General features: G+C 53.5%; 1 protein-coding gene across 2 annotated transcripts in view; it reads left to right on the forward strand.

The window, feature by feature from the left end:
* The first annotated feature begins 232 nt into the window (after positions 1 to 232).
* The window catches only part of LOC129070804 (tyrosine-protein phosphatase non-receptor type substrate 1-like), a 43678-nt gene continuing 17234 nt past the window's right edge, over positions 233 to 26676 (forward strand). The window contains exons 1-4 of one of the 2 annotated variants that reach the window (XM_054573944.1): positions 233 to 305; positions 1388 to 1478; positions 20120 to 20473; positions 26266 to 26586. In XM_054573944.1, the coding sequence (XP_054429919.1) occupies positions 1397 to 1478; positions 20120 to 20473; positions 26266 to 26586 (757 nt within the window). In that variant the 5' untranslated portion in view covers positions 233 to 305; positions 1388 to 1396. Of the gene's footprint in view, positions 306 to 714; positions 774 to 1387; positions 1479 to 20119; positions 20474 to 26265; positions 26587 to 26676 lie in introns of those variants that run through there. The other variant, XM_054573943.1, reaches the window with a different exon arrangement.

The following is a 26676-nucleotide window of genomic DNA, read 5'->3' on the forward strand; positions in this document are numbered from 1 at the left end:
CTCTGGGGCACCGGGGCAGGGCCACTTGGGAAGGGGCAAAGCAGACACCCCCGTCCGCCCTCCACACCCCACTCCTTCGCCGCCTCCAGCCTCTCGCCAGAGGGAAGCGGAGACTGGCCACGGCGGGAGTCGGGAGGCAGGGGCCGTCGGCCGCAACTTCCCCAGTCCACCTTAAGAGGACGGTGTAGCCCGCTCGCGGCGCCGACCTTAGAAAAACAAGTTTGCGCAAAGTGGAGCGGGGGCCCGGCCCTGGGCAGCCCGGGCGGTGCTTCCACGAAGCCTTTCAGCCCTCGCTGGCGACGCAGGTCCGAGCCCGGCTGGCAGTGGGAGGGGAACAGGAGAGGGGGCGGTTCGGGGCTGGTGACAGCCGCGCGGGCTTCTGAACTGGCACATTGTTGGAGGCGGAGGCTGGTCTAGTCCCGAGCCCGAGCCGGGTGCGCCGCGCGCGGGCTGGCGAGCCGCCTCCCGGGGCTGCTGCCGCGGGCCCGGGCGGGGGTGGGTGCCGCGGCCGCGGCGCGGGCGAGGGGCGACGCCGGCCTCCCGGCCCGGCGAAGAACAGCAGCCCTCACTCCCTCCCTCGGGCGCGCTGCTGGTGGGTGTTCGCCGAGAAGGTGCCGGCGCGGCCGGAGCCCCGCAGCCCCCGCGCGGGCAGAAGAAAGGAGGGGGGCCGAGAGGAGGGAGGGTGCCGCGGCCGGGCGGGCGGGGGCCGCGGACGGGACTGCGGCCCGGAGTCGGGCGAGCCGCGGGCGCCGCCAGGAGTCCGGGCGGGGCAGGTGGGTAGCGGCGGGGGCGGCTGGTCGAGCTGCCCTGGACCCTGGCTCGAGAGCCTCCTCTCTCCCGCGCTGCCTGTCTCGATCTGCGCGCCGCCTCGCGCACTCTCTCTTCTCTCTTCCCTCTTCCCTCTTCCCTCTCTCTCTCTCTCTCTCTTTCTCTTTCTCTCTCTCCCCCCCTACCCCCACTCCCTCCCCCCCCTCGCCTCCTCTCCCCTCCCCTCATCCCCCCCAACCCGCCACTCTTCTCTCTCATTCTCCCCCTCTCTCGCCTCCCTGGGTCCCTGGCTCTCTGCCTGGCTACCCCGGGTCTGTTTCCCTCTCCTGCCGCCTGTCTCTGGCCGCCCCGGGCTTGCTTTCTCGCGCGCTCGGGGTCTGGCAGTCTGTCGATCTCTCCCTTGGGGGCGGGGGGGGGGGGCTCCGAAAATCGCGGCGGTGACGGCGGCCCCTGAGCAGCTCCAGGCGCCCATTCCGGGGAGGGAGGGGGAAGCCCGGCCCGGAGAGGAGGGGAGGGCGGGGAGGGGGAGGACGGGGGGTGGGGGCTTAGTCATTTCCCCGCTCCAGCCCGCGCCCGCCTGAGCGCGCACTCACGGCCGCTCTCCCTCCTCGCTCCGCAGCCGCGGCCCATGGAGCCCGCCGGCCCGGCCCCCGGCCGCCTCGGGCCGCTGCTCTGCCTGCTGCTGATCGCTGCGTCCTGCACCTGTACAGGTAAGCACCCCTACAACCCGCACCGCTGCTGTCCCCAAACTGCGGGCTCAGGCCTCTCAGACGGTCACTGGGAGCCACTCGGCTGTTAGCTCTAATAGGGGTAAAGATGCCTGTAACCAGGGTTACAGATTAGAAAACTGAGGCCAAGAGAGGGCCAGCGACTTGCCCAAGGTCACACAGCCAGGGCTGGAACCTTGTCTCTCCCTACTCTGTGCACCACTGTGCTGGGCACTGGGACATACCCAGATGAGTTGCTTCACCTGGCCCCTGCCCAACTGGGCGGGGGCGTCAGCAGCTTTCAGAGCTGGGCACCCCTGGCTTCTTTAGAAGCTCTCTGGCTGGACTGGTGCTTTCCACAGGTTTGATGTCAGGGTCTGAGGGAAGGGGGTGGAGCAGAGGTCTTCCAGGTACTACCTGGGATGGCACAGAAACAGGCTGTTGCAATCAGGGAAGAGTGAGCATTTCCCTCTGGTGCGCAGAGTAAAACAGCGTTAGTGTGTGTGTATCTGGAGAAAGAAGGCCGTTGTAACCCTGGGGTGAGCTGCTGTGATCAACAGATCCTGATATGACAACACGGTGGATTGTCCCTGTGGTTGCCAAAGCCTCTCACTGGATGGCCCTTCTCCTTGTTGTCCCCCGCCCCCCCGCCCCCCCCCCCCCCCCCATCTTCCTGCCTTCCCCAGGCTGCCAGGCAGCTCCCTGCAGTTCAAGGGTTTTGTGGGGCTATTACCTGTGGCTCTGAGCAGGTCTTGTTGTTGGCCTACATCAAACACCTGGCTGTCTCCCGCAAGCAGGCTCTGAAGGCTGGCATGTGTTCACCAAGGGGTGAGGTCACCATTCAGGAGTTCTGCTGCTTAAAGAGGTTTTGCAAAAGCACCAGTCTCCTGGGAGAGTGAGGGGGACAGAGAAATGGCATTAGAGTGTCGGGGTAGGGGGGAAGAAATGGTCTTGATTTTTGGCTTCTTGAAGCTGCGTTATTGGCAGAGGGGGTCTCTGCACCTCCCTGCCTTGAGAAAAGAAGCAAAGATGAGCTCAGTATCCATCTCCCCCCTTTTGCATTTGCCTAGAGACTGGTAACCATCTGAAAGCAGTGAGAAAGGGAGAACTAGCAAAGAGTGGGTGGAGGTAGAAGTGGGGGTAAACAGCTGCTCCTCTCTGCCCTGCAGTCTCCCCTGAACCCTGGGATCCACGTAGGTATCCCCACCTCCACTCCAGGGTCTTTCCTTACGGTTGGGTTCTTGCTGGGCGGAAGGAAGCATTGGTATATTTCATATCTCTGGTGAGTGGCGTCTGATCTGCTCCTTCCTGCCTGAGCCGGCCATGCACACCCTGCAAAGTCCCAGTCCCTGCCCTGCCATCCTTCCTGGCCTGGAAATGCATGAGAGTCTCTCACATGTGTTCAGTTTTCCTAAAGCAGAGAACTGGGCCCAAGTTAATCTCTAAATGTCTGTTCCAGACCCTTCTCCAGCTAGGACCCTGTGGTTCAGTTTCTGGCAAATGAGCAGTAACACTGGTTAACAAGTGTTCAGATGGACAGCCTGGCTTTCCCAGGGTTGGCTGGGAACACCACCGCCCTTCTTGTGGGAGAATCTCTCCCTTTTGTCTATAAAAACAATCTATAAAATGGAAAAGATTAGGCCATAAAACTTCCGTTCCAATCCATTCAGCATCAATAGCCTGAAAAAGTGGGAGCAGCAGAGGGGCCAAGATTAACTTTGAAATAAATAAATCTTAGGAGGTGAGAATAAATTTCCTGGCTGAGGGTGGTGGAGAACGGATGGGATGTCGCTGTCCTAGGTGAAGCCTCCCAGCATCCTTCACTCCAAGATCTGCCGGGTCCTGATCACACTCTGGGCCCTGGCCTGGAATTCACCTGGTTTGTCTGAAGGATGAGGCTTCGGGCCCCTCCCTCAGTTGATCTAAGCATGAAATATGACAAAACCGAACGGAGAGGCAGGACAGAGGGCAGAAAGGTAGAAGGAGGAGGTTGTGCAGCAATTTTCCAAGAAAATGGATTTGTCTGAGTAAGAAACTCAAATGTCAGGCTTAGGAAGGCGGCTCTGGATTGAATGGCTACTAGTGTCTCAGGCAAAACCGTCAGCCTGGGAGGTGTCACATGATTGCTGTGACTTCACATGATCACTGTTTGGAGGGGGCTGCTCATGGGTATTAGGTTGTTTGGGGAAGGCAGAGGAATAAGTTTCTAAAGATTGCTTTCAGCACAAATGCTGCCAAAGGGAAATTCTAAAAAGATGCCAGTGAAGTCACCAACCTGGATTCTTAGAACCATTGTGAAGCTTGTATCTTAAAACAACTTCACTGAGGGAGATTCTGAGACTGGGAGGAGGGCAGGGGATGGGGACTTGGGTGCACTTGGGCAGACTGATTCTATAGCAGCAGCAGCATGGGAAACGGAACCTGCTAGCTCCTGTCTTGGTCTTGCCTACGGCTTGGGATGTCACTTACTGGGCTGACCTCAGATGAGCTTCCATTCACTCCTTGCTCCGGCCAGGAGAAGGCAAGGCAAAGTTGGGGTCACACTTTGGGGGACAGTGTGAGGCTGGGCCCTCTGGTGAAGCTCTGACCTTTTGATAGAGAGTGACATGCCGAAGCTTCCTCCGTACTTTCCTAAGAGGGGAAGCTAATCTCACTTCCTCTTTCACAAGAAGAGAAGGGGGGGTGCTTTAGCCCTCTTGGGCTCAGGCTACTGGAAGGTCCTTAAAAGCACGTGTTCTTTGGGTACTTCTGCCCATTAATTATTCCTTTGCCAACCCTGTGGAGACTCAGGGTGTGATCCATCCCACGACTGGCAGTCGCTCAGCACGAATGAAGTCCTGATGTGAACCATGTTTAGAGAAGCGAGGAGACCCAAAGTTCTTTGAATGTTAACTCTGCTCCAAGCTGTGTGCTGACTGCCTTATCTGCGTAATCTCATCAGTCAGCCAACAAAGGCGAAGTTGGCTGTTATCCCCACTTAGCAGATCAGGAAAACAGAGCCCAAAACTGGAGAAGTAACTCGTCCAAGAGAGGGAGACTGGATTTTGAATCCCGGCTTCCTGGCCATTCCCTCTGAAGGAGCACGTTCATGGATCTAATCAGTGTTACTTAGTCCAAGCTGGAGGGAGCGAGAGGAGCCCTCTCCAGGCTTACATGGGAGTTTGTGGAAAGGTTCCTTCTGGAGCAGAAGTTTTTAACTGAGTCACAGTCGTTTCTCTGAAAATACACTGACGATGGAAACACTGACAGCCCCTTGGCCCTCACAAATGACAACTCATGGGAGCGAAGTGACTCCCGTCAGAGCCCCCCATCTGGGCTGCCGAGCTCTGGAGCCCCCAGAGCTGGAACATTCCTCCGTGCATCTCCCTGCCTCGTGCCCTTTGCAACAGATGGAGAGGGGGTGTGTGAGAGGAAGGCAGTCTAAAAGTGTTGTAAAGATCCCTCACTCACTTGCTGCTTCCAATGGCGCCGTGTGACAGGTTATTTTTTTATTTGTGATCTTGGACTGAGGGAAGGTTTCCCCCCAGCCCCTTCTTGTTAAATGTGCTCGGATCTCTGGCCTGCCAATGCAACTCAGATTACTCAACACTGTTGAGTGCGTCCAACTTTCTTCTTAAAAAAAATCTGTCCCCAGGTGACGGGCCTTATTTCTCAGCCACATGCTGTCCAAAGGGCTGACCTATTTGAGATGCTGCAAGGTAACCAGGCTTCCTTTCTGTGGGCCAAAGCTTTCCGGGCTGCTCGAGCACCTTAGCACCCACAAGACCTTGAGAAATCCTGCAGTTGTAGAATCCCCATTCAGACCCTATTTACTCCCATGCAAACATGTGAATAAGAGGCGTTTGGTTTGTATAACACCCATCAGCCTGGCCTCACCCAGTTTGGGGAATGCTTTCCTACAAATCCATACCTTTAGCTAAACTCAAATATGTGCCTTGGCTTACATGGCTCCTGCCATGAGGGATGCCCTTCCCTGCACCTCCTTATCCTCTCACGTCCAAATCTTGCTCCTCTTTCACAGTTCAGTTTGTGCTGCCTCATCTCCACGGGATCTCTTCCCTCTCTGAGCATTGCCCCAGGATTTCATCTGCCCGTCTGAGGCTACGCATTGCTTCCTCCTTGTTTTCTCATCCTGTGCCTGCGTGTTTAACTCTAGCACCTGCTTAGCATGGTGGTCCTGCAACCGTGGCGACCATTTAATTTAGCCCCTCCATGTAGAGACGCAGCTAGCCTGGTGCTGAGTCACAGGCTGGGAACCAGATCCCTGGGGGTGAATCCAGCAGAACTATCTGCTCGGACAGCTTACTGGACTCTGCATCTTGGTTTGTTCATCTGTAAAACAAAAATGACATCAACAACTCTGTTTCAAGGATGAAGTCAGTCACTGTATAGGTAATGCCAGAGGCCATGCCTGGCACGTTGTTAGTGCTCAGCTCATACAAGCCCGTGTTGTAATCATCAGTTTTGTTTTACTTAGATTTTTTCATCCATAAAAGCAGGGTGCACTCTTGTAAAGCACCTAGCACAGCTCCTTGCACAGAGTGGGTACGCATAAAACAACAAAGCTGATTAAGGAGTGAATGTCTTCAGCCTGAGGTTTTTCCCTGTAGCTTTTATGCCAGCGGGGGATGGACACGTTCAGCAGAAACCCAAGCTGTGTGATTTAATTGTCTGTTAGTAGGACTGAGCGCAGTGGGCGCCGCTTGCCTCTAGGTGTCTCTGTCTCCATCCACAGGCCTGGAATTGTAGGTTCCCAGACCTGGGAAGCTGTAGGGGGCCTGAGAGAGCTGTCAGTCCTCCCCTCCAGCACCTCCCTGTGCTGTGAGAACACTGCAGCGGGGAGGGAAGGGTTGGCGGCCCGCACAGCAGATCCGTGGCAACGTGCAGGTGGGACGCCAAGCCAAGCCCCCTGTCGTTCAGGCCAAGGGCTTTTAAAACTGGAGTGTGCTAAAAGTTTCCATCGTTAAAGCTAGAGATCTGACAGGATCCCAGATTCCATGGGAAAACACTAAAGTTACAATAATGGGAGCCATCTTTTCGGTCCACTTACTGGGCTCAGCACTTGGTGTGTATGTCCCAATGGTACTCACAGCTGCCCTGGGTAGTGTGCGCACAGTGACCATCAGATCTAATTGACCAGTGTGGAAATGAGGCTCAGAGAGGTGGTATGACTTGCCCAAGGCCACTCAGTAAGTTGCAGAGCCAGGATAATGACCCAGATCAGCCCACGTGGTTAACTGGACATCACTTAACCCGGCTTGACAGGTGAAGGAACTGCGGCCCAAAGGTGCCATCATCTTGCTTTCTTGGCACTCCTTTCATATTTCTGTCGATCATGTATCCTCCCGGGAGGTGGCAGATGTTCCTAAGATGTGTTTCCGTCCCATACTGGAGAGGGAAACATCTATTTTCACAGCTGAAACTGCCTTCCTGTTAACTTGGGCGTTCCTGGGCAGATCTTCTGTCAGAGCCCTGCACAAGATGGATTTTCCTTGCCAGGTGTCCTGCCAGGCCTTCAGTCTGGAGCAATGCAAAACAACCAAGGTGGAAGTCAGAAAGGATACAGAATTGGATCTCTGTGTCTGTAAGATTTCCTGGCACATCCATTTGGGGGCGCAGAGTGTTAGATGGCTGCAGAGTAGCGGCGGGAGCTGAAAGCAATCAGGTAGCTGAGCAGGATCAGGAGGGAGGTTGGAAGCGGGGAGTGAGCATGAGCTTCCAGCTGGAGATGGGGGGCTCCGATGCCAGGGCGCCCTGTTCTTCAAGGCATGTGCCCTCCAGAAATGGAAGCTCATGGTAGCATGAGATGAGCCTTGAGTCCGTGTTTTCTCTTCCTCCTCTTTTTATTTTGGACAATTTCAGATATACACAAAATGAGGAGGAATAGTGTAGGGAACCCCAGCTTCAACACTGATCTGCTGTTGTTGTTTCACCTGCCCTCACCTTGCTGGGGTGGAGGTTGGGGAGAGTATTGTCAAGCAGATGCTAGAGATTGGGGATCATTTCATCCATTAACCCTTTGAAGTGTGTTGTGTAGTCCTCACAATGAGCCAAAAATGCATGAAGTCCTCATCTCCATTTTACAGATAAGGACCCTGAGGCTCCCCAAAGCCAAGATGGGCTCCTCCCACGGCCACATGGCCAGTGAGAGTTAAAGCTGACTCCAGGTTTACTCTTAACCACTTGGGTGTCCTCAGTATGGTTATTTTGATTCTAAATACTCATTCAGCACATTTTTCTGAGCATCTACTATGTTCCAGGGTTGGCTGTAGGTGCTGGGGATACGCTGTGAACCAGACAGACAAAAACGCCTGCTCTTACGCAGCTGACATTCTCATGAGGAAATAAAAATAGACCCAAGTAAACATTACATCAGGTGAAGACAAGTACCAGGAAGACAACCAGGGCAGGGTGAGAGATTGGAAGGCTGAGTGGGGACGGGGGCAGAGGCCTGAATTAAACAGCGGGAGCAACCATGGGAATGTCAGGAGAAGAGCATTCCACACTGACAGAATAGCAAGTACAAAGGTCCTGAGGCTGGAGTGAGCTTGCTATATTCCAGGAAGAGAAAGGAGGCCACTGAGGCTGGAGTGAAGGGAAAGGGGGTGGGGGAGTTAGGAGAGGTCAGGGCCAGATCAAGTAGAATCTGATTGATTGAGTACCTGGCATTGAACAAGTCAGACCATGTGATAGGATAATTACTCTGTAATTATCTCACTTAACCCTCACCACAAGTCTGTAAAATGGGAACTATTAATATATCCATTGGACAGATGAAGAAACAGAGAGGTGAAGTGACTTGCCCAAGGTCACACAGCTTGTAAATGCAGAGCTAGGATGTGAGCTCAGGCCCCTAAACACCACAGCATCTTTATCGTTCCTTTCCTACGTCCACTCTGGCCCCGTCAGTCTCTTCACCCATAGGAGCCAAGTGAATCAAATCCTCCTTGTTCCTGCTCCAAATTTTTCAGTGGCTCTCACTGCCCTTAGAATAAAATCAACTCCTTACTCATGAGGCATGGCATTTTCTGGATCCCATGTCCCTCTCCAGCCTCACCTTGTACCAGACTGCCCTCCCTCGGGGCTGCAGCTGCAGCGGCCTTCTTTCTGGTCTTCTTATGCACCGACTTCTCTCCTACCTCTGGGCTTTTGCACTTCCTGTTCTCTCCTACTGGAACACCTTCCCTGGCCTTTGCTTCCTTCAGTCTCACCACCTCAGAGATGCCCTTCCCAACCACCCCGATCTAAAAGAGGTTCCCCCTTATTCACTATCACGGCGCCAAGGTTGTTTCCTAGCACTCCTAGCCATTTCTATATTCATTTCACTACTTCGGGGCTGTCTCCCCAATAGGATATAAGCTGTATGAGAGTACGGACTTGTCTGTCTTATTCATTGCTAGGCCTCCTGGGCCGTAGCACAGGGCCTAGCAGCAGTGGGTGGGTTAATACATATTGGATGAATGAAGGGAATAGGTGGGTACTAAGATCCCTGGGGTTTTTTTTTTTAAATCCTCATCCAAGGATGTGTTTATTGATTTTAGAGAGAGAGGAAGGGAGGGGGAGGAAAGTAGCATTGATGTGAGAAACATCCATTTGTTGCCTCCCTTACACACGCGTGGGGATCGAACCTACGATCCAGGTATGTGCCCTGACCAGGGATTGAACCTGCAAACTTTTGGTCTTTGGGATCCTCCAACCAACTGAGCCACACAGCCAGGGCAAGATCCCCGTTTTAAGGAGGAATCTCAGAGCCACAAGGTCACAGAGGCAGTTACCCTGGTCCAAACGGAGAGTTTTACACCAACTACTACGTAGTCACGCCACAAAACCCTGCCCATTGTGCTGACATAAGGGTCCCTAAAACATCAGGAAGTACAAAAATATCGGTGTTAGCTGGGGTGGGGCGAGTGGGCCAAGGAAACCCAGCATTTGTACTTAAAATTCTGGCTACACAAAGCTGCTTGCCCCCGGGTAGATACTGTGATGAAATGAGCAGGGAGCCCATGAGACGTGACGCAGTCAGTGCCACACTCACCCAGGGTTTGGCTTGGTGGGGCCCCTCGGGGTCATGTTCCCCCAGAAGGTCCTTCATTGCACGAAGCCATCTGGTGCTGTGGGTGAAGACGCAGGTGAAGTCAGACTGACTGTGACCTTGGCCAAATGGCTGTACCAACTGAGCCTCAGTCTTGTCCCCTTTGAGATGGGGGTAGTGACCGCCCTGTCATGCTGGGTCCCTGTGGAGGTTTGCTGAGGCCCGTCATGCTCCTGGTAATGTCGGTGTTTGATGCTTGTTAGCCATAATTACTATTATTGTTACTGTTGTGTGATCACCATTTCATGGTTTGGGGCTTGAAAGAGCAAGTGGAGCCCTCGGTCTATCACTTACCAGCCAGGAGACCTGAAAGTGCTATGCTGCCCCTCTGGGCCTCCGTCTCCCCTTCTATGAAGCAGAGGCTCAGCATGGCTGCTCCCCTGCAGTCCCCTTCCAGCCCTGATGCTCCAGCCCAGACGCCTGCCTGTCATTTGTTTTGATGACACCCCAGAGCCGTTCTCCAACAAGGCACGGGTGAAGCGGGCACCTGAATACGAATCCAGTATGTGTTGCTCACTGGCTGTGTGCTCTGGAGCAAGTGTCTTGCCCACTCCGAGCCTCAGTTTCCCCATTTGTGAAAGGAAACACTACTGCTGTTTCCTCTCATACAGGGACTGTTCAGGGTTAAGGGAATTAAGAGCCATGGAAAGCGCTTTCGCGAGCTGCCAAAAGCGCTATAAAAGGCATCAGTGAATAGTGTCAGCCTGGGGAAGGATCGCGTCCAGAGACTGCCTGCCCTAGGCAGCAGAGTGTGCGGAAACCTTGGCAAATGTCGTTTAATAAATGTGTGTCGCTTTTAAGGGGGCCTTTATCTCGGCTGGGAAATGTGTGCATGTCCTTGGCAGCCTGAGAATCCAAAAGCCTGAGCTGGCGGGGACCCCGTCGTCAGGAGAAGCGATTGTACGTGAGCTCTGATGGCAGACGAGGTCTGTGTTTGAGCCCTGCCCCTGCCTCTTCCCTGCCTCTCAGGATCTTAGCTTCCTCTCCTGTGGGAAGGGGATGGTGACAACAGCATTCGCCTCACCAGGCTGTTGTGACAGTTAAAGGAGGGCTTCCCATTATCTGGCCCCATCCACACGCTGTACCCACAAGGTCATGGCCGGGCAGCACCCAGGGCCTGGAGGTTGGAAAGGCACTGCCTGGGTTCTCAGCTTCTCCAGGCCTCAGTTTCTCTCTCTGCAAAATGGGGAGGTGGGAAGGAGTTGCTTAGGTTGTCCAGGCACCAAGTGCAGTGAACGGCGGGTGTTAGGGTTCCTGCCTGCTGTCCAGACCTCCTCTGGTCCCCCTCGGCCTGCTAAATATGAAGGGCATTTACAGCACGCACATACTCGTAGTTGTTCCCTCCTGCTTTGCAAACAGGGCCACACTGCAAGCCATTCTTTATCACATCCAGGTCTTGTCTAAACCCAGCAAACACTCACCAGGGCCTGTGGCCCTCCCCAGCTCCCCACCTCCTTGCCAACAGCCTGCTCTCAGGTCCTGTTCTGAGCGGTCTCGTGCATACATTGGGGCAGAACTGGTTTTGCCTCAGAGTGAATCCTTGGATTCTCATGCTTAAGGCTGTGACCGTGCGTCATCCTCTTCAGTCCGAATTAGTCAGGGCATGGGAACAGCTGCCCTGCATTGAGTGCCTCTCTGTGCCAGGTGCAGCATTGAGGTCTTTAACTTCATTTCATCTTAAAACAACCCTGTTGTTACTACTATTATTATCAGTATCCTTATCATCATTCCCATTCTACAGATGAGAAACCAGCAGCCCAGCGGGCTTAAGACATGCCCTAAGGTCTTTTAAATGGTAGAGCTGGAATCCAAACCAACATGTATATTCAACAAATGCCAGGCACTAGCATAAACCAGGAAGGTACTGCAGGGAGCACGCTAAATCCTTACTCTCAAAGGGCTTATAAGTAAGTTTAGGGTGGGGAGATGGACACTAAAGAGATTAACAAATACATAATATGGGGGGGGTGATGGGAGAAAAATTAAGCAGAGCAAGGGGCACTGAGAGGGTAGTGTTTTATGGGGAAGCCTCTCAGACAAGAGGAGGTGAGGGAGCCAACGTGCAGGTGGATCGGAGTGCTGGGCAGAGGCAATGGCAGGTGCAAAGGCCCTGAGACGACAGGGGAACCTGGCAAGCCTGCGAGCAAGGCTGCAGGGTCCTGGGTGCCACCGGAAGGATTCTGGGTCTCACCCTGAGTGCAGTGGGTCCTGCAGGAGGGTTTTGGGCAAGGAGAAGATGTCGCCTGGCCTAGGTCTCAGAGGCTGCTCTGGCTGCTGGGGGGTTTGTGTTGGAGAGAGGTGGGGTAGAGGAGGGGAGGCCAGTTAGAAACTGAAACAAGGATCCCAGTGAGGGATGGTGGTGCAGAAGAGAGGGTAAGAAGAGATCAGAGCCCCGGCCAATGTGGCTCAGTGGTTGGAGCGGTGTATAACCGAAAGGTTGCTGGTTCGATTCTCAGTCGGGTACATACCTAGATTGCAGAGTCATCCCCAGTCCAGGCGAGGGCACATGTGACCCCCTGCTTCTGGCACCTACGATCCCCAGTCCCATTGCAGATCCCCGGTCTGTGTGCATTCAGAGGCAACCTATCGATGCTTCTTTCTCCCCCTTCCTCTCTCTTTCTAAAAAGCAAATAGCCCTGGCTGGTGTGGCTCAGTGGATTGAGCGCAGGCCTGCAAACCAAAGGGTCACTGGTTCAATTTCTAGTCAGGGCATATCCCTGGGCTGCAGACCACGTCCCCAGTAAGGGGCATGCAAGAAGCAACCACGCATTGATGTTTCTCTCTCTCTCTTTCTCCCTCCCTTCCCCTCTGTCTAAAACTAAGTAAATAAAATTAAAAAATATATTAAAAAGCAAATAAAACTGTCCTCATGTAATGATAAAAGAAAAGAGAGAGAGAGAGAAAAGTCTGGCCAACTTTTGGAAGTTGAGCGGGCAGGGTCTGCTGATAGATGGCACATGCGGGAGAGAGGGGCCCTGAGAAATGAACAGTTCTCAGTCCTGCTCTTCTGACCACTGGCTACCTAGCCAGTGGAGAGAGACGGTGGTGTTCCCTTGTTCACAGGTGAGGCTTAGAGAAAAGTGACATTTCCAAGTCACCCCACCAGAAATGAGACATACTAGTCTCTGGCCCCAGAGGCTGAGCTTTAGGTTGTGTTGGCCCCTTAAGAGTTTGCCTCCAACATGGAGGGCCCACCAGGGTCTCCCTTTTCCCTGCGAGGATGGGGCACAGTGCCCAGATCCCCAAGTCACCTGGTGTGGGGGTGGAGGAGAGAGTACCCTGAGCCTGCTGGGCCTGCCCCCACCTTATTTACAAGGCCACGTGTGTCCCCCTTTTCGCGAGTTCCAGTGCAGGTAGGTGGTATCTTCTACAATACCTGGGGTGTCTCCAGATGATTTTATACAGTTTTAGCAGTAGGCTGCTGCCAGTGAGGGCCTGTTGTTCAGATGGCAACGGAAGCCATCCTTTAGGGTGTAGGGTCAGCCCAGTCCCAGGCTGGCCCTATCCCAGCTTGCTCACAGCCAACAGGCCTGTCCCAAGGACTCTGCCCTGGTCCCTGGATTGTCCAGAGCCTTTTTCTTCCCTCTGTACCTTTGCTCCTGTGGTTTCTCCCTCCTGGAATGCTTTACTTTCTCCCTGGCCTCTGTCAGCCTTGAAGACCACCTCCCAGGAAGCCATCCCAGATAACACCCATCTTCCAAGACTCCCTCCCCAAGCCTCTTCTGGCTCACTGATCACCCTGCATGTGGTTACTGCCCACATCTAGGACTCTGCCCCGCCTAGCTCTTACCTAGCTGTCTTGTGTGGCATCTAGGACAGGGACTGGCAGCCGAGTAAGCTTTGAGAGGGCATGAATGAATCACTCTGAGTCCAGAGAAAAATCAATGCCTAGTCACGGCTGTCGGAGTCTTGACACGCCTGCTCCAGAGCCCTGAGCTCCCTCGGGAACTGCGGAGTCCACACAGCCATCCACCCAGGCAGCCCCTCCACGAATCAGCCTGGGGACACCTGTCCCCCGCCCAGAGTCCTGAGTTCCAACAGGGCGGTTCCAGGCTGGCCTCCCACCTCTGCGGCCTGTGGCCGCACATAGTAAGCAGGCGTCAGTAAAAGTTTGAACCTCCTCTCAAGGCAGGAGCCTGTGCCAGGTGGGCGCACGGCCTTGCCCACCAGACAGATTTGAAGGAAGCACCTCTCCTACCCTCCTCTCTACACCCTCATGCGTGGCAACTCACATGCCAGGCATGTTCACAGCTGGGCACGTGGACACACAGGGTGTACACGCCCAGTAGGCCCCACACGTGCTGCCATCCCTGTTCCCCAGCACTGTGACAGCGCACTCCTCATGCTCACACTCACGTGCGCACCGCTCCTGTCACACACATGCTCTCCCTGCACACACACCCTCCACACACACACTCGTGTACATATCCCCTTCACGCGCTTGTCTCCCCTGTGCTCCCCTCCCTGCGGGCGCATTCCCATGCACACCACGCTCACACCCTTCCCAGACATCTGCTCACACCTTCCCAGACACGCCCTCTCATGCCACGGACATGCTCCCACACATGCAGGCCACCCAGGATTCAGATACTCATGCGCACGGTTCACACTGCTCGTGCCCCTGTTCCCTGGCCCCCACTCAGACACCCTGTGAGCTGCTGTCACACATTCCTGCACACATGCATCATCTCGTGCACACGCCCGCCCCCTGTGTGCACGCCCCCGGGTCCTCCCACGTGTGAGTGCTCGCACTTGGCACCCTCAGGCGCATGTGTACACACTCCCTCGGCTACTCCCTTTCATTCCTGTGTGCATCTTCTCATCCACACTCCTGCACTACACACTCACACACAGCCATCAGATCAGAACCCAGAACCACGCCCAAGGCGTCACCTGAGGACGTGCTGCTGTGCTCGTGGGCTAACAAACCCGCAGCCCCCGCCCCGTGGATGGCCAGTAGTGGTCATGATTGTAGTCAGGGGAAGGGGTGTCACGCTGCCCCTGCTGTGGGTATCTTGGGATGCTGAGCCCTAGGGACAGCCAGAGCTCTAGCCACACCCTGTGCCTAGGCCCCAGGCTCCTTGTTTGTGGAAACTTGGTGGGTGGCCTCCATCCAGTCCCTGAGGCCCCTGCTTCTGGGGGGTGAGCAGGCTCCCACGCAAGTGGCAGTGAGCGCTGATCTCGGCAACACTGGCTGTTGGGAAATGGTCGTTTCAGCTTTGCCCTCTGTGCCCTGGTGAGGCGGGCCCCTGCAGGAATCACGCCCAGGGATCACGGCGGCCCCGTGTTCTTTCCAGCAAGTTCAGGTTCTAAGTCCATTTGTTTGTCCCGTCTCAAAAGAATCCATGCTTGTTTTTTCACTTCTAATGAAAATTGTTTTCATTTTTTCTTAATCTCGAAAGCCCCATATAAACACATAAAACATACATACATATATATGTACACACACACACACATATCTATATCTATCTCCAGCCCCCACCTTACCTCATCCCTCGCACCCCCCTTGGCCTGGTTGTGGAAGACAGAGGAGACTGGGGCGGAGGGAGCCACAGGTCACTGGGATGGGGTCAGGGATGCCAGCAGGAGTCGCTTGTGTAAGGGGTTGGGGTCCGTTCCAAATGTAATCACTCAATTTATTTCTTTAAAGTCTGTCTTCTCTGCTCATGAGCAAGCGTCACGAGGCCAAGGACAGAGCCGTCCCACAGCCCTTACTTAGCCCAGGGCCTGGCGCACGACAGATTCCAGTAATTCACTTCTGACCGCCTCTGTGCTGCGGGCAGCCGCGGCCTGTGGACGCTGAGCTCCTCTGACAGCAAACACGCAGGGCCGGCACCGCCCGCTGTGCTGACCTCTTTCATCAGAAAACTTACTCACAGGCTTTATTTCATTACTTTAATTTTTTTTCCCCAAAGCAGTAAATGTTCACTGCAAAAGTGAGAGAGAGAGGCTTCAGTACATTGTTTACTGTAGAGTAAAAAGAAAATGTGCCCCCCGCCTCGTTCTATTTCACAGACATAATGCATCTCAGCATTATGGTGACGTCATTCCAGGCTCCTTCTCTGGACAGTCAAGCAGTGGGTCAGTCTGCAAGTGTTAACTGAGCATCTGCTCTGGGCCAAGTTCTGTATCAGGAGCCAGGGAAACCGCAGTGAACAAAGCAAACGTCTTGGAAGCGAGGTTCACTCAAACGATAAACACATATGGAGTGGGCAAAAGTTGGTTCACAGTTGTTCGTATGGAAAATAATATCATAAATAATAAATAATAATGCAAGAAATAAACTCAGTTTCACATGCTCACAACTGTAAATTTACTTTTGCCCTACCTTGTATGTAACATACATACTGTGTGTATAGATTTTCCTCATTATAAAATGGGACACCGTAAATGTGCTTTAATATTCATTCAGTTTAGAAAATCTGAAAACTCCCAAAAATAGAAAGAAAAAGAAGAAAAACCCATCAGCTTTAGATTCATGATCCAAAGAGAGTTGTGTTTTATAGCTTTGTATAATACCTTGCAGCTGTTTATTTATATATAGTTTTATTTTACTTTATGAAGTCATGAGCATACTGAAAGCATAGTTTTGCCTTCTTTTTATTGCACAAGTAATACAAACAGAAAACATAAAAACAAAATCCCTTGTAAATCTTCTACTCACAATTAATCACTGCTAATCTTTAATATCATATATCTTTTTTTTTTTTCGAAGCTAGAAGTCTGGGATCACACTGAAACATGTCACTCAGTAAATAATTGTGAATTCCTACTATACCTCTGTTGATAATTGTAATTGCATACCTCATTTCTGTGGCTGTAGACTTGGTTGTCATGTGCATTCAGCATCACAAGATCAGCTGGTCTCCTTTTCTTGGGCATTAGGATATTTCCAATTTTTTATTTTTATCAGAACCGAATGAATGAAGCAAACTGTTTGTACATAGCCTTAGTTATCTGAATATAATTTTACATTGTTTTCATTCACTCATATTTTAACTACATTAAAATGTTGATCTCAGTTGTCTTGGATGGTATTCTGTGAGATCATAATTTTGTTTTTATACTTTTTTTCTCTAAATGTTTTGCAACAAACAGGTTTTATTTGCATAATCACAACATCATTTAAAATTATGCCATGCAAAAATTTCCAGATTACTACAGTTTTCATTATGATCACCTTTTATGGCTACCTGTAGTTCCATCTAGGGGATAGGCCATTCACCTGACCGTTCCCTATCCTTGGCCATTTGGATTGTTTCCCCAACTTTTTCAAGGTCGTTACACAGGAACCCCACTCCAGAGAGCTTTCACCCCTTTGGTACATCCTGCCAAACTGCTTTCCCGAAAGGATGTTCCAGTTTCCACTCCCGCCAGCAGCGTGTGGGAATGCCCGCCCAGCCGCCCTCCTCTCCCGGAGACGGACGGTTCAGGCCCCTGGACAGTCGCCTCTCTGCCAGGAGGGCAGGAGAGAGCAGGAAATGGCTTTGTCAGCGATGCCAGCATGATGACCCCAGGCCTGGAACCTCAGGAGTGAGTTTTAACAAACCCGGTTTCCAAAACAGAACCTGCAGAGAAAAAGAAAAGCAAGCAAGCAGGGAAAAACACTCTCTGCCACAAAAAACACACACATGCACAGATTAAAATAATATTTGGCACTTAGATCGCACTTTTAAAATTCTTCAAACACTTTATAAACACGAGCTAATTAATTAAGCCACCTAAATCTGGCTGCAGTTGGTGGAGAGAACTTAAAGGGGCGGGGAGAGGGTGGGGGACAGCCCTCCACGGCTCCAGATTTCACTGTCACGTGCCCGGGTGTGATTGCAGGCCTCCGGCGGCTCCACCAGAATAGCCCTGCTCCGACACGCCGCACGGGCTCTGCAGCCTCCTCCCCTGCTCACACCGCTCCCCTCGCAGCTGCTGACTCACAGCCCCGCGTGGTGTTATTGGTGACGATAATAATAACTGCCATGCGTTACAGGCACCTGCTGCGGGCCAGGCGCAGTCCCAGGCTCCAGGCTTGTCCGTCGCAGCTCCATTAAGAGACAAGGAAAGAGGCTCAGAGAGGCGATGTGCTGGCGAGCAAGTGAAAGCCCTCCTTCCCTCATTCATCTGAGCGTGCATTCAGCACGTGGTTACTGAGGGCCTGGTGTGTGCCAGACACTGTTAAAGACAGGGGTTTGGAAAGAGCCCCTTGTGGATCCTCCATCTTTGCTGGGGCACGTGACAATCCAGAGAAAATCAAGTATACAAATAACATATCTGTGATCCTAGTGGGAACAGAAACTAAAATGTAACCAGCATCCATGCAGCAGGCACCTATGCCCAACTGTGGCATGGTCCTCATGACTATTGTGGGGGCGGAGGGCGGACAGCCACTTTACGGAAGGTGGAGTGGAGGCCCAGGGAAGGCGGGTGCTGAGCTGGCTAAGGGGCCTTGGGGGCCCAGCCTGTGCTGCCTCCAGCTGGCATTTCCAGTTCACCCAGTCTCCAGCTGGAATGCAGACCCACTGGGACTATTCCTGGCTGGATGCTGTTGGCAGTTGCTGGCACTGCGCCCCAGATGTCTTTGGGTCACTGCTGGCTTCTCTTGGCCTCCTCCGTGTGTCTCTCACACGCCTGGCCACCTGCTGCACCCTGAGCCCCTGACCTCTGCTGACTCTGGTTTCTTCTCTGCACCTTAGAGGCCTGGCTGCCCTTAGACTACCAGTCAGAGTCCATGGCTCACCTACCGTGAGAAAGGGGCAATCCCTGGCCTGGGAGTCAGGGCTGGGACAACAGGCAGGAGGATGAGTGGTCTGTCCTGAGGCCCTGGGCTTGCCCCAGTGTGGACAGATGGAGTCCACGGGCCTCCCTTCCCTCAGACGCCCTGCCCCTGCCAGTGGGGTGGTGCCAGGCGCCTGGCTGGTGGGCAAATGCATAAGGTCTACCTCCTGCCCAGCCAGAGCCAGAGGGCCTACTCGGGGCATCAGCTGCAACCCTGTCTAATGTACAAGGCAATGGTGGCTCAGGTCAGGACAGGGCAAGGTCACACTGTGGGTGAGTGGAGCACCCAGGCAGAGACCAGATGGTCTAACGGCACCTATAACAGGCTGCCACCCCTCCATGTCTCCATCTTTCCATCTTTCTTATTCTTTCCTCCCCCTCACTGTCTCCCTCATTCTCTCACTCTGTCTCCCTCTGCCTATCTCTGGAGAAAGAGAGAGCATCTCTCTCTCTTCCCCCACCCCCCACCCCAAGGTCTTTATGATCCGTCCTTTCTCCCCACCCCCAACCTTCTTCACAGTCAGGGCTCTGGCTGTGACTTGCTCTGAGCACCTGCAGCACATCTCACAGCATCTTCGCCTGCCTGTTCCTCCTCCTGGCTGTGTCCTCCCCTCTGCCATCTCCTCTGCCCAGAATCTGTCTCATGTGCCCCAGTCCTCTCCAGTTTTGGGCTCAGACCCCTCCCCACCACCGACCTCCAGGACTCCTTCCAGCTGCCCAGTCCAGAGCCCTTGAGGCCCGACCTTGTCCATGTCTTGTGTGTCCCCAGCATCCAGGACGGCCTGGCCTGCAGCAGCATCAGCATCAGCGAGGGTTTGTGGAAGTGAAGTGTCAGAAACAGAACCTTCCTCATTTATTCATTGTATAATGACAGTAGCCTCCCCTGTGCCCAGCTTGGTGCTAAGTGACTTAAACCAGAAGACTAGGGGTATCTGCCCATCTCATAAATAAGAAAACTGAGACTCAAAACCAATGGATAAAGTAGGTTACATATAAATAAAAGGTGAGCCAGGTTTCCAACTAGATCAGGTGGCTTCAAAGACCAGGTCCTTCTGTTTGACACTGTCCTGGCCCAGACTTGTTGGTTGGTTCCTACCAGAGACACATCAAAATGGGGTCATATAACTGTGTGACAGATGAGAACACCAAGGCTGAGAGGACAATAAAGGGTCCTGCCCACCTAATGGGAGCACTCACATTCACGTGGTACTTGGCAGCATCAAGCGCACTCGTAAGAGTTCCTGTTGGATCTTCTCGGCGGCCCAAGTGATGGCCAAAGTCACGCTGTAGTAAGCACTGAGCCAAACTCAAGTTCTCGTAGTTCACCGTTTCTCAGCCTACAGGAGCCGCAGCTGCTGAGTCTGGCTTCCCTCCTGGGAGCTGGCTTCCCAGGCCAGGCCTGAAACAAAACCTAAATCCCCTAGAGAGCCCCTCACACACTGCACACTGCACCCACCTCTGAGCCTTTGCCCGTGCTGTTCCTTCTGTTAGGAACACTGTGCCCCTTTTTTCCTGCTGAATTCAGATTTGAATTCAGAGCCCAGTTCAGTCATGACACTCCCGGAGAGAGCTCAGGACCTCAAATGCACTCTCTGCCACATCACTTAACCTCTGTTGGTTTCATCATTTGCAATAGGCCCTCACATTATAGGTTCATTGTGAAGGTCCCATGTACAACACATGCCATGTGCTGAGCTCGAGGTAAGCCGTTTTTAACAAATATTGACAAAATCTACATGATCACGCATGGATGAATAAACAACTGCTCTGTGCTTTCCTGCAGGAGGGACAGGTGAGGAGCTGCAGGTGATTCAGCCTGACATGTCAGTGTCGGTGGCAGCCGGAGAGACGGCCACTCTGAGATGCACCCTGACCTCCATTAACACCGTGGGACCTGTCATGTGGTTCCGGGGGACAGGGCCTGGCCGGGTGTTAATCTACGATTTCAAAGGAGGCCTCGGCCCCCGAATAACAACGGTTGGAGACCCCACGAAGAAAGACAACATGGACTTTTCCATCCGCATCAGTAACATCTCCCCAGCAGACGCCGGGACCTACTACTGTGTGAAGTTCCGCAAAAAGGACACTGACAACGTAGAGTTCAAGTCTGGAGCAGGCACTCAGCTCACCGTGAGTGGTGAGTAGAATGCGGGATCCGTTGTCCCTGGTGTGTAACAACAGTCGGTAACACATTAGTTCTTCGAGCAACAACTAAGAATCCGCTGTGGCAGTGGGTGCTCATAGTCAGGATCTGATCCCTGGTCTGCTTTCGCCCCTTCTGCAGGTCAGGGGAGTGAGGCCTGGAGAGGCCAAGCTGTCTGCTCAGGCCCCACGGCTGGTAGTGGGTGGGAAAAGTCTGGAACCCTCTTGCGTGACTGCCCAGCCCCTGCCTTTTCCAATCCTGTCCAGCCTCTTAGTTCCAGGCATGAGGGAGCTGCAGGTCTGAGTGACTTGCCCGTCACAAGGTCAGACCTCACCCCGGCCCGCAGAGAGTGCTCCCCTCAGTCTGGCCGAGCCCCTCCACCCCTTACCGACACTCCCTGAGCACCTGCTGTGAGCCAGGCCCTGCTCTGGGTGCTGTGGGAGCTGCCGTGAACTAAGCAGGCAAAGGCCCTTCCCCTATGAAGCTTCCTTTCTTCCCTCCAGTTGAGAGAAATGCATGCAGGGCAGGGAGGGGAAAACATGTTGCTTTATTTCCTCCTAAGAAGCATCACGTGAGAAGGAATCCCTAAGGGGCACAGACCCCCGTTTACTCCGACAGCCCTGCTGGGAGGAGGGCTCAGGGGCTGGGTGATCACTGTGGGTCTGTCTGACAAACTCCCTTTATTTCAGGGACATAGTCACACTGTCACTGAAGCCTCTGAGCAGAGTTGGGTCATCTTAGGTTGTCCTCCACCCCGGGAAGAGGCTCCCTGTGTAGGTGATTTTGGGATCATCCCATGGAAGCAGCAAAAATGCTTATTTAAGGTTTTCAGCCCAGGATCCTGAAACCTGGAATGTCAGCCCACAACAACCTTTAGACCGTCCTGCCTGAGCACCCCAGGCACAGATGGGCATTTCAGGCCAACAGGTGGCAGGGGCCTTCCCACAGTCTCTTGGCCAGTGCCTGAGGGGATCGTTCCAGAGCCCTATCTGATTCCAGGCCAGCTACTTCTTGCCCTGACTTTGGACACTCTTTCCATCAAAGAGTCTGGTGCGTGGAAGCACTCAATAAAAACTCACTAAAACAAACCTTGAAACTTGGAGCCAGCATGTCTCCTTTCCATCAGTTTCTCAAAGGTGCACATGCCGCTCACATTCAGACCCTGAGGCCCAAGCTGATTGAAATCCTCTCCCAACCTTCAGCCTCGTCACCCCAAATCAGCAGCTAGAGCTCCCCCAGGTTCAACCGCTGCTTCAATCTCTAGCACATGGATACAATATCGTTCACTGACCGTCTGCTGATGGATATGAGTTGTCCCCAACCTCTGGCTATTAAAACAGTGATGGAGGGGGTAACCCTGCATCCCCTTGCTCAAGAGGGTGATGCTCACTGGAGTTGGCATTGCCACATCAGAGGGTATGTGTGCATTTTAATTGCCAAATTTCCCTCCTACATGTGGTAGCAATGGAATCCCCCCACAACCCCTGGACATAGGCAGGGAGGATGGATTTATCCTGAATTTTCAAATATTACAAAAGGTCCCCAGTGGTGCCTCCCTAGCCTGGGCCAGCACAGGAAGTAAGTGGCTCCATCTTGGGTCTGCTGCCCGCTGGCAGAGCGCTCGTTCCTCTTCCGCAAGCTGCCTGCCCAGAGGACGCCCTGGATGAGAAAGCGGGGAGGCGGGAGGGGGCCGGGACCATGTCTTCATCGTGGCATTGACTTTAACCAGAGCTGTCAGGGAGGGGCCATCTGTTGCTCCTTTTACAGTTGAGGACACTGAGGCTCAGAGAGGGGTCCTGACCTCAGCAGGATGAGGAGACAAGATCTGAACCCCAAACAGCCTGACTCACAGCCCCTGCTCTCTGCAGCGCCCACTGTGCTTGTCAAAGTGCGCAGGCAGCTCCAACCCTCTTCTTTAAAATCTTGTATTGTTCTGGCCTTCGCAATACCGTTAAAAAGAAAGTCCTATGTGGGGATGTGGAAATAGTTTTACAACCCAGATGAGACAGATGCTCAAATGTCCCCTGATGTGCCGACCCTGCTCCTAACAACGTGGCTCAGCATATAGAAGCATTCGGGGTGCATCCCCCCCATTGTTGTGGGGTTTGTCCCTCACTGAGCGCCTGTGGACAGTGGCCTGGACAGAGCAGAGAGGGGCCGCCGCACCCCCAGAAACGCCATGCACAGTAATCTGGGATCTGCAGACTGAGGATGAGGAGGAGGGACATTTCCCAGAGGGTACTGAGCGCCTAGTGAGCAAGAGTTCATGTCCTAGACCCAGCTGTCAGGAGCCCTCGTCTCCAGCTATTGCTAGAGGGTCCCCAGGCCTGGGCACCCAGAGGTGACCCCTCCCTGCAAATTGCTCGAAGTCAGGCATCCCTGAGGCGGTCAGCCTCAGGCTCCTGCAGGTGTGGCACCTGCTGTATAGATGGACATGAAGCTTGGGGTTCACAGGAAGTTTCCTGGGACAGAGTGGCAGGCGGGAAGAGGGTCCCAAACCTGTTTTCTCATCAGTAAAATGATGATGACCATGGACTCCTTTCGGGGAGTGGAAAGACCTGAGCACAGAGCATCACCTGCAGGAAGGGGAGCCCCGCCAACCTTCACGGGATGGTCTGAACATACAGCGAGCTGCGTGGTCTTTGCAAATCTCAGCTTCCCTGGAGTCCTCAGTGTCCCCATCTGTGAAGGGGTGATGATCCCAGCTCCCGTTCGGGGGTCTGTGAGGGTAGGAGAGGGTGTCTGGGAAGCCCCAGATGGGCGGTTCAGGACGTCAGGGCCCAGTGGGTGAGCGCATGGGCCGAGCCCCCTGCCTGGGCTCACATCCCAGTTCTGCCACTTTCTGGCTCTGTGGCGTCGGACGCATCACTCCCCACACGGTGCCTCGGTGTCCTCAAGTCAGTAACAGCACTGACCTCACAGAGCAGCTACAAGGACTGAATGAGGGGACACATGCGAAGTGCCTGGCAGCAGTGCCTGGTAGGTAGTGAATGCTAGACGAATGGGAGCTATGACATGCCAAAGACATAGGCACTTGAAGGGGCCACTTTCGTTTCCAAGTCCCAATATAATGGGGCTGGAGGTGGGGTTCCGTGCCTTTCCACCTTGGCTCCTCGCTGGAATCACCTGGCTCTCTCCTACGAATTCTAATTTAATTGCTCAGATGTGGGCCTGGCAGCTGAATTTTTTTGACTATCCAGAGGCTGCTAGTGCAGAGCCAGGGCAGAGAGCCCTGAGCTAGATGTTCTCTGAGGTCACTGAGGAAACCTTGTATTTTTTTTCCCCTGAGAAAGGTGCCCCCCCCCCCCCCCGCTGCTGGGGCTGTGAGAACATGACCTTTGGGAGGTGCGGGTGCTTCAGAATAGCATGTGCCTAAGACAGCTCCTCAGAGGCCCAAGGAAATGAGCCCATGTGGAGGGGCAGGGACACCCTCCCTCAGAGCAGGCCAGGGCTGAGAGTGGCCCCCTGCTTTCTTTAGGCCTGAGGAGGCGCAGCCCGGACACTTTGTCACATCCGAGCTCCATGGCTGGCGACACCTTCCCATCTTAAACACCTGCGTGCCTAAGCAGGCCCGGGATTCCCCGCGAACACTCGCTGCCCAGCCCCAGAGCCCTTCCTGCCCCAGCACACCTGCTTGTCACTGCCGAGATCTGCTCTCCTTTTTCAAAATGCTTCCAGCTTCTGTAAAGAATTAATCTGCAGGGAAACGCTTCAGATCTCCCATGTGTTTTGAAAGTCAATTCGTCAAACTTATTTCCTGAGGGGATCATTTAAAAAAAGAAAAAGAGAGAGAGAGAGAGAGAGAACCATAACTTGGTGTTTCTCTGCTTTCTTCACCTGGGTTTTCCATGCAGCTGTGGGGGGCAGGATTTAAGACTTTTCTTGGTGTTTCTACTATGCTTTTTACTTTTCCTTCTTACTGCCTAAAGAACAGGTGGTTTCAGGACCAGAAAGACCAGATATTATGGTAATAGTCATAGGGATTATTTATTAAGCACCTTCTCTATGCCAGGCTCTGTGTTTTACTTACATCCTCATTTCTCTTACCAGGGTGGTGTTTTGACCCACTTCAGTCACTGGGGCTCAAAGATAAAGAACAGAGGTGCTAAAATTAATCAGCCCTGTGCATGGTGATGAGCCCTGCCCGGTGCTCCCTGGGCGCCCTTGGCCAGCCGGGTTCCTCTCTCAGCCTCATCCCATAAGTGAGCCCGCCTGGCGCCTGCCTGCAGCCTGGTGGGAGGATGAGCAGCTGAGGGCCCAGAGGCATCAGTGCATCGTCAGGAGCCCAAGGGGCTCTCGGTCTATGGTAACTGATCCCAGCGTCCCATCCCTGTGGTGACATCCAGGCTGCTAGGGTTTGTATGACGTAGTCACGTGAAACCCCCTTACCTGTGTCCTCAAAATGTTTGCTGAGTTTTAGGAAACAAGGTAGACACTTACAGATGCACAACCTTGTTAGTATTTGCTGTCTGCCCGCTGTTAGAGAAGGTGTTAGGTAGTGTTAACAACTTTGAGAGACCCTACAGAATCTTTCTATAAAAAGATACTGCTCTCGCTTTGGATTCTATGGTGTGAGGGTGCTTTCAGGAGGAGGAGCCCTGCCTGCCTCATCGGCCTGTGTCTGGGTCTCTCCTCATGTAATAACGATTGAGAAAGTGAGTCAGAGGGAGCAGGTTGTGGGGCGAGGTGAAAAGGGTGAAGGGGTTAAGGAAAAAAAAAAAGCTCATAGACACAGACAGCAGAAGGGTGATTTACCAGCAGGAAGGGGGTGGGGCAGGTAAAAGAGGGTAAAAGGGAGAGTAACGGTGATGGAAGGAGACTTGAGTTGGGGTGGTGAACCCACATTACGATATTCAGATACTGCATTACAGAATTGTACACCTGAAACTTACATAATTTTACTAACCAGAGTCACCCCCATAAATTCAACAAATAAATAAATAAATAAACTAAATCACATTTGGCTTTCTCGGCACTCAGTAAACTTTATGTTCAACCCAAAACTGGATTCAACCCAAAATCTGAATTTGAGAAGACCCCAAGTTGAGAAAAACATTCCATCACCCATCTCTCTCAAACTCATGGGTTGGCACAGATTAGACCACACTGGAATATGTATAGAAATAACGAAACCTATGGAATAAAGTCATAAAGACCTGGAGGGAGAGATCTGGATATAAATTCAGTCCAAATTCAAAATAGATGTGTGCTTGCTTATTTTTGTGAAGCATCTTCTGTTTTCCGCGAAGCCAAACAGCCCCCGTTGCCCGACCTCACCCTCCCTGCAGCCGGGGAAGGGGAAATGGCTGCCGTCCCCTTTCACCGGTGGGACAGGGATGTGCCCGGACGCCCCTCTCCTCGGCTGCCAGGCTGGTTCCACTGTCATGGGGGTCCCGTACCCACCGCTTCCCCTGCGTTTACTCTGCCCCACTGTCGGGGAAGCTGGGAAGGTTCCCCGGGGAGGCCCGTGAGGAGAGTTAACACAAAGAGGGAGTCCGCTCAGTCACGTTGTTCCTGAGCCCAGGCTGCTGGGAAATCACCGGGGGAGGAAAGCAGGTGCACTTTGCACTCAGGGCTGGAGCTGCTGTGGGCCCTGCCCCTCACGCAGAGGTCCCCTCTGGGGGCCTGAGAGTCCTGCGCTGTAAGATGAGGACAATGACACGTCCCACCAGCATTATTAGAAGGAGAAAAAATAATATATAAGAAGGTTCTTGACAGTGTCACATGCTAATCGTTAGTGCTGATGATCACAACCATGCTTATTGTTCGTTATGCTCCTTTTAAAGCCAAACCCTCGCCCCCCGTGGTATCAGCCCCCACGGGGAGGGCCGCACCTGGGCAGACGGTGAGCTTCACCTGCGAGTCCCACGGCTTCTCCCCCAAGGACATCACCCTGAAATGGTTCAGAGACGGGAATGAGCTCCCAGCCTCCCGGACCGCCGTGGACCCAGAGGGAGACAGCCCTTCCTACAGCGTCTCCAGCACGGCCAGTGTGCAGCTGGCTGTGGGGAATGTCCGCTCCCAGGTCATCTGCCAGGTGGACCACGTCACCCTGCAGGGGGGCCCTCCTCTTCGTCAGACTGCCAACCTGTCTGAGGTCATCCGAGGTAGATGTCCCTCACCCCCAGCACTTACGGGGCTCCCACCCTCCAAGCCTGTTGCTCCTCTTGCTCTTTGCTCCAGAGTGTGATTTTCAT

This window comes from Pteronotus mesoamericanus, unplaced genomic scaffold, assembly GCF_021234165.1.
Source record: "Pteronotus mesoamericanus isolate MK-2021 breed Mesoamerican mustached bat unplaced genomic scaffold, CSHL_Meso_final contig_25, whole genome shotgun sequence".
In the NCBI taxonomy this organism is placed as follows: Eukaryota; Metazoa; Chordata; class Mammalia; order Chiroptera; family Mormoopidae; genus Pteronotus; species Pteronotus mesoamericanus.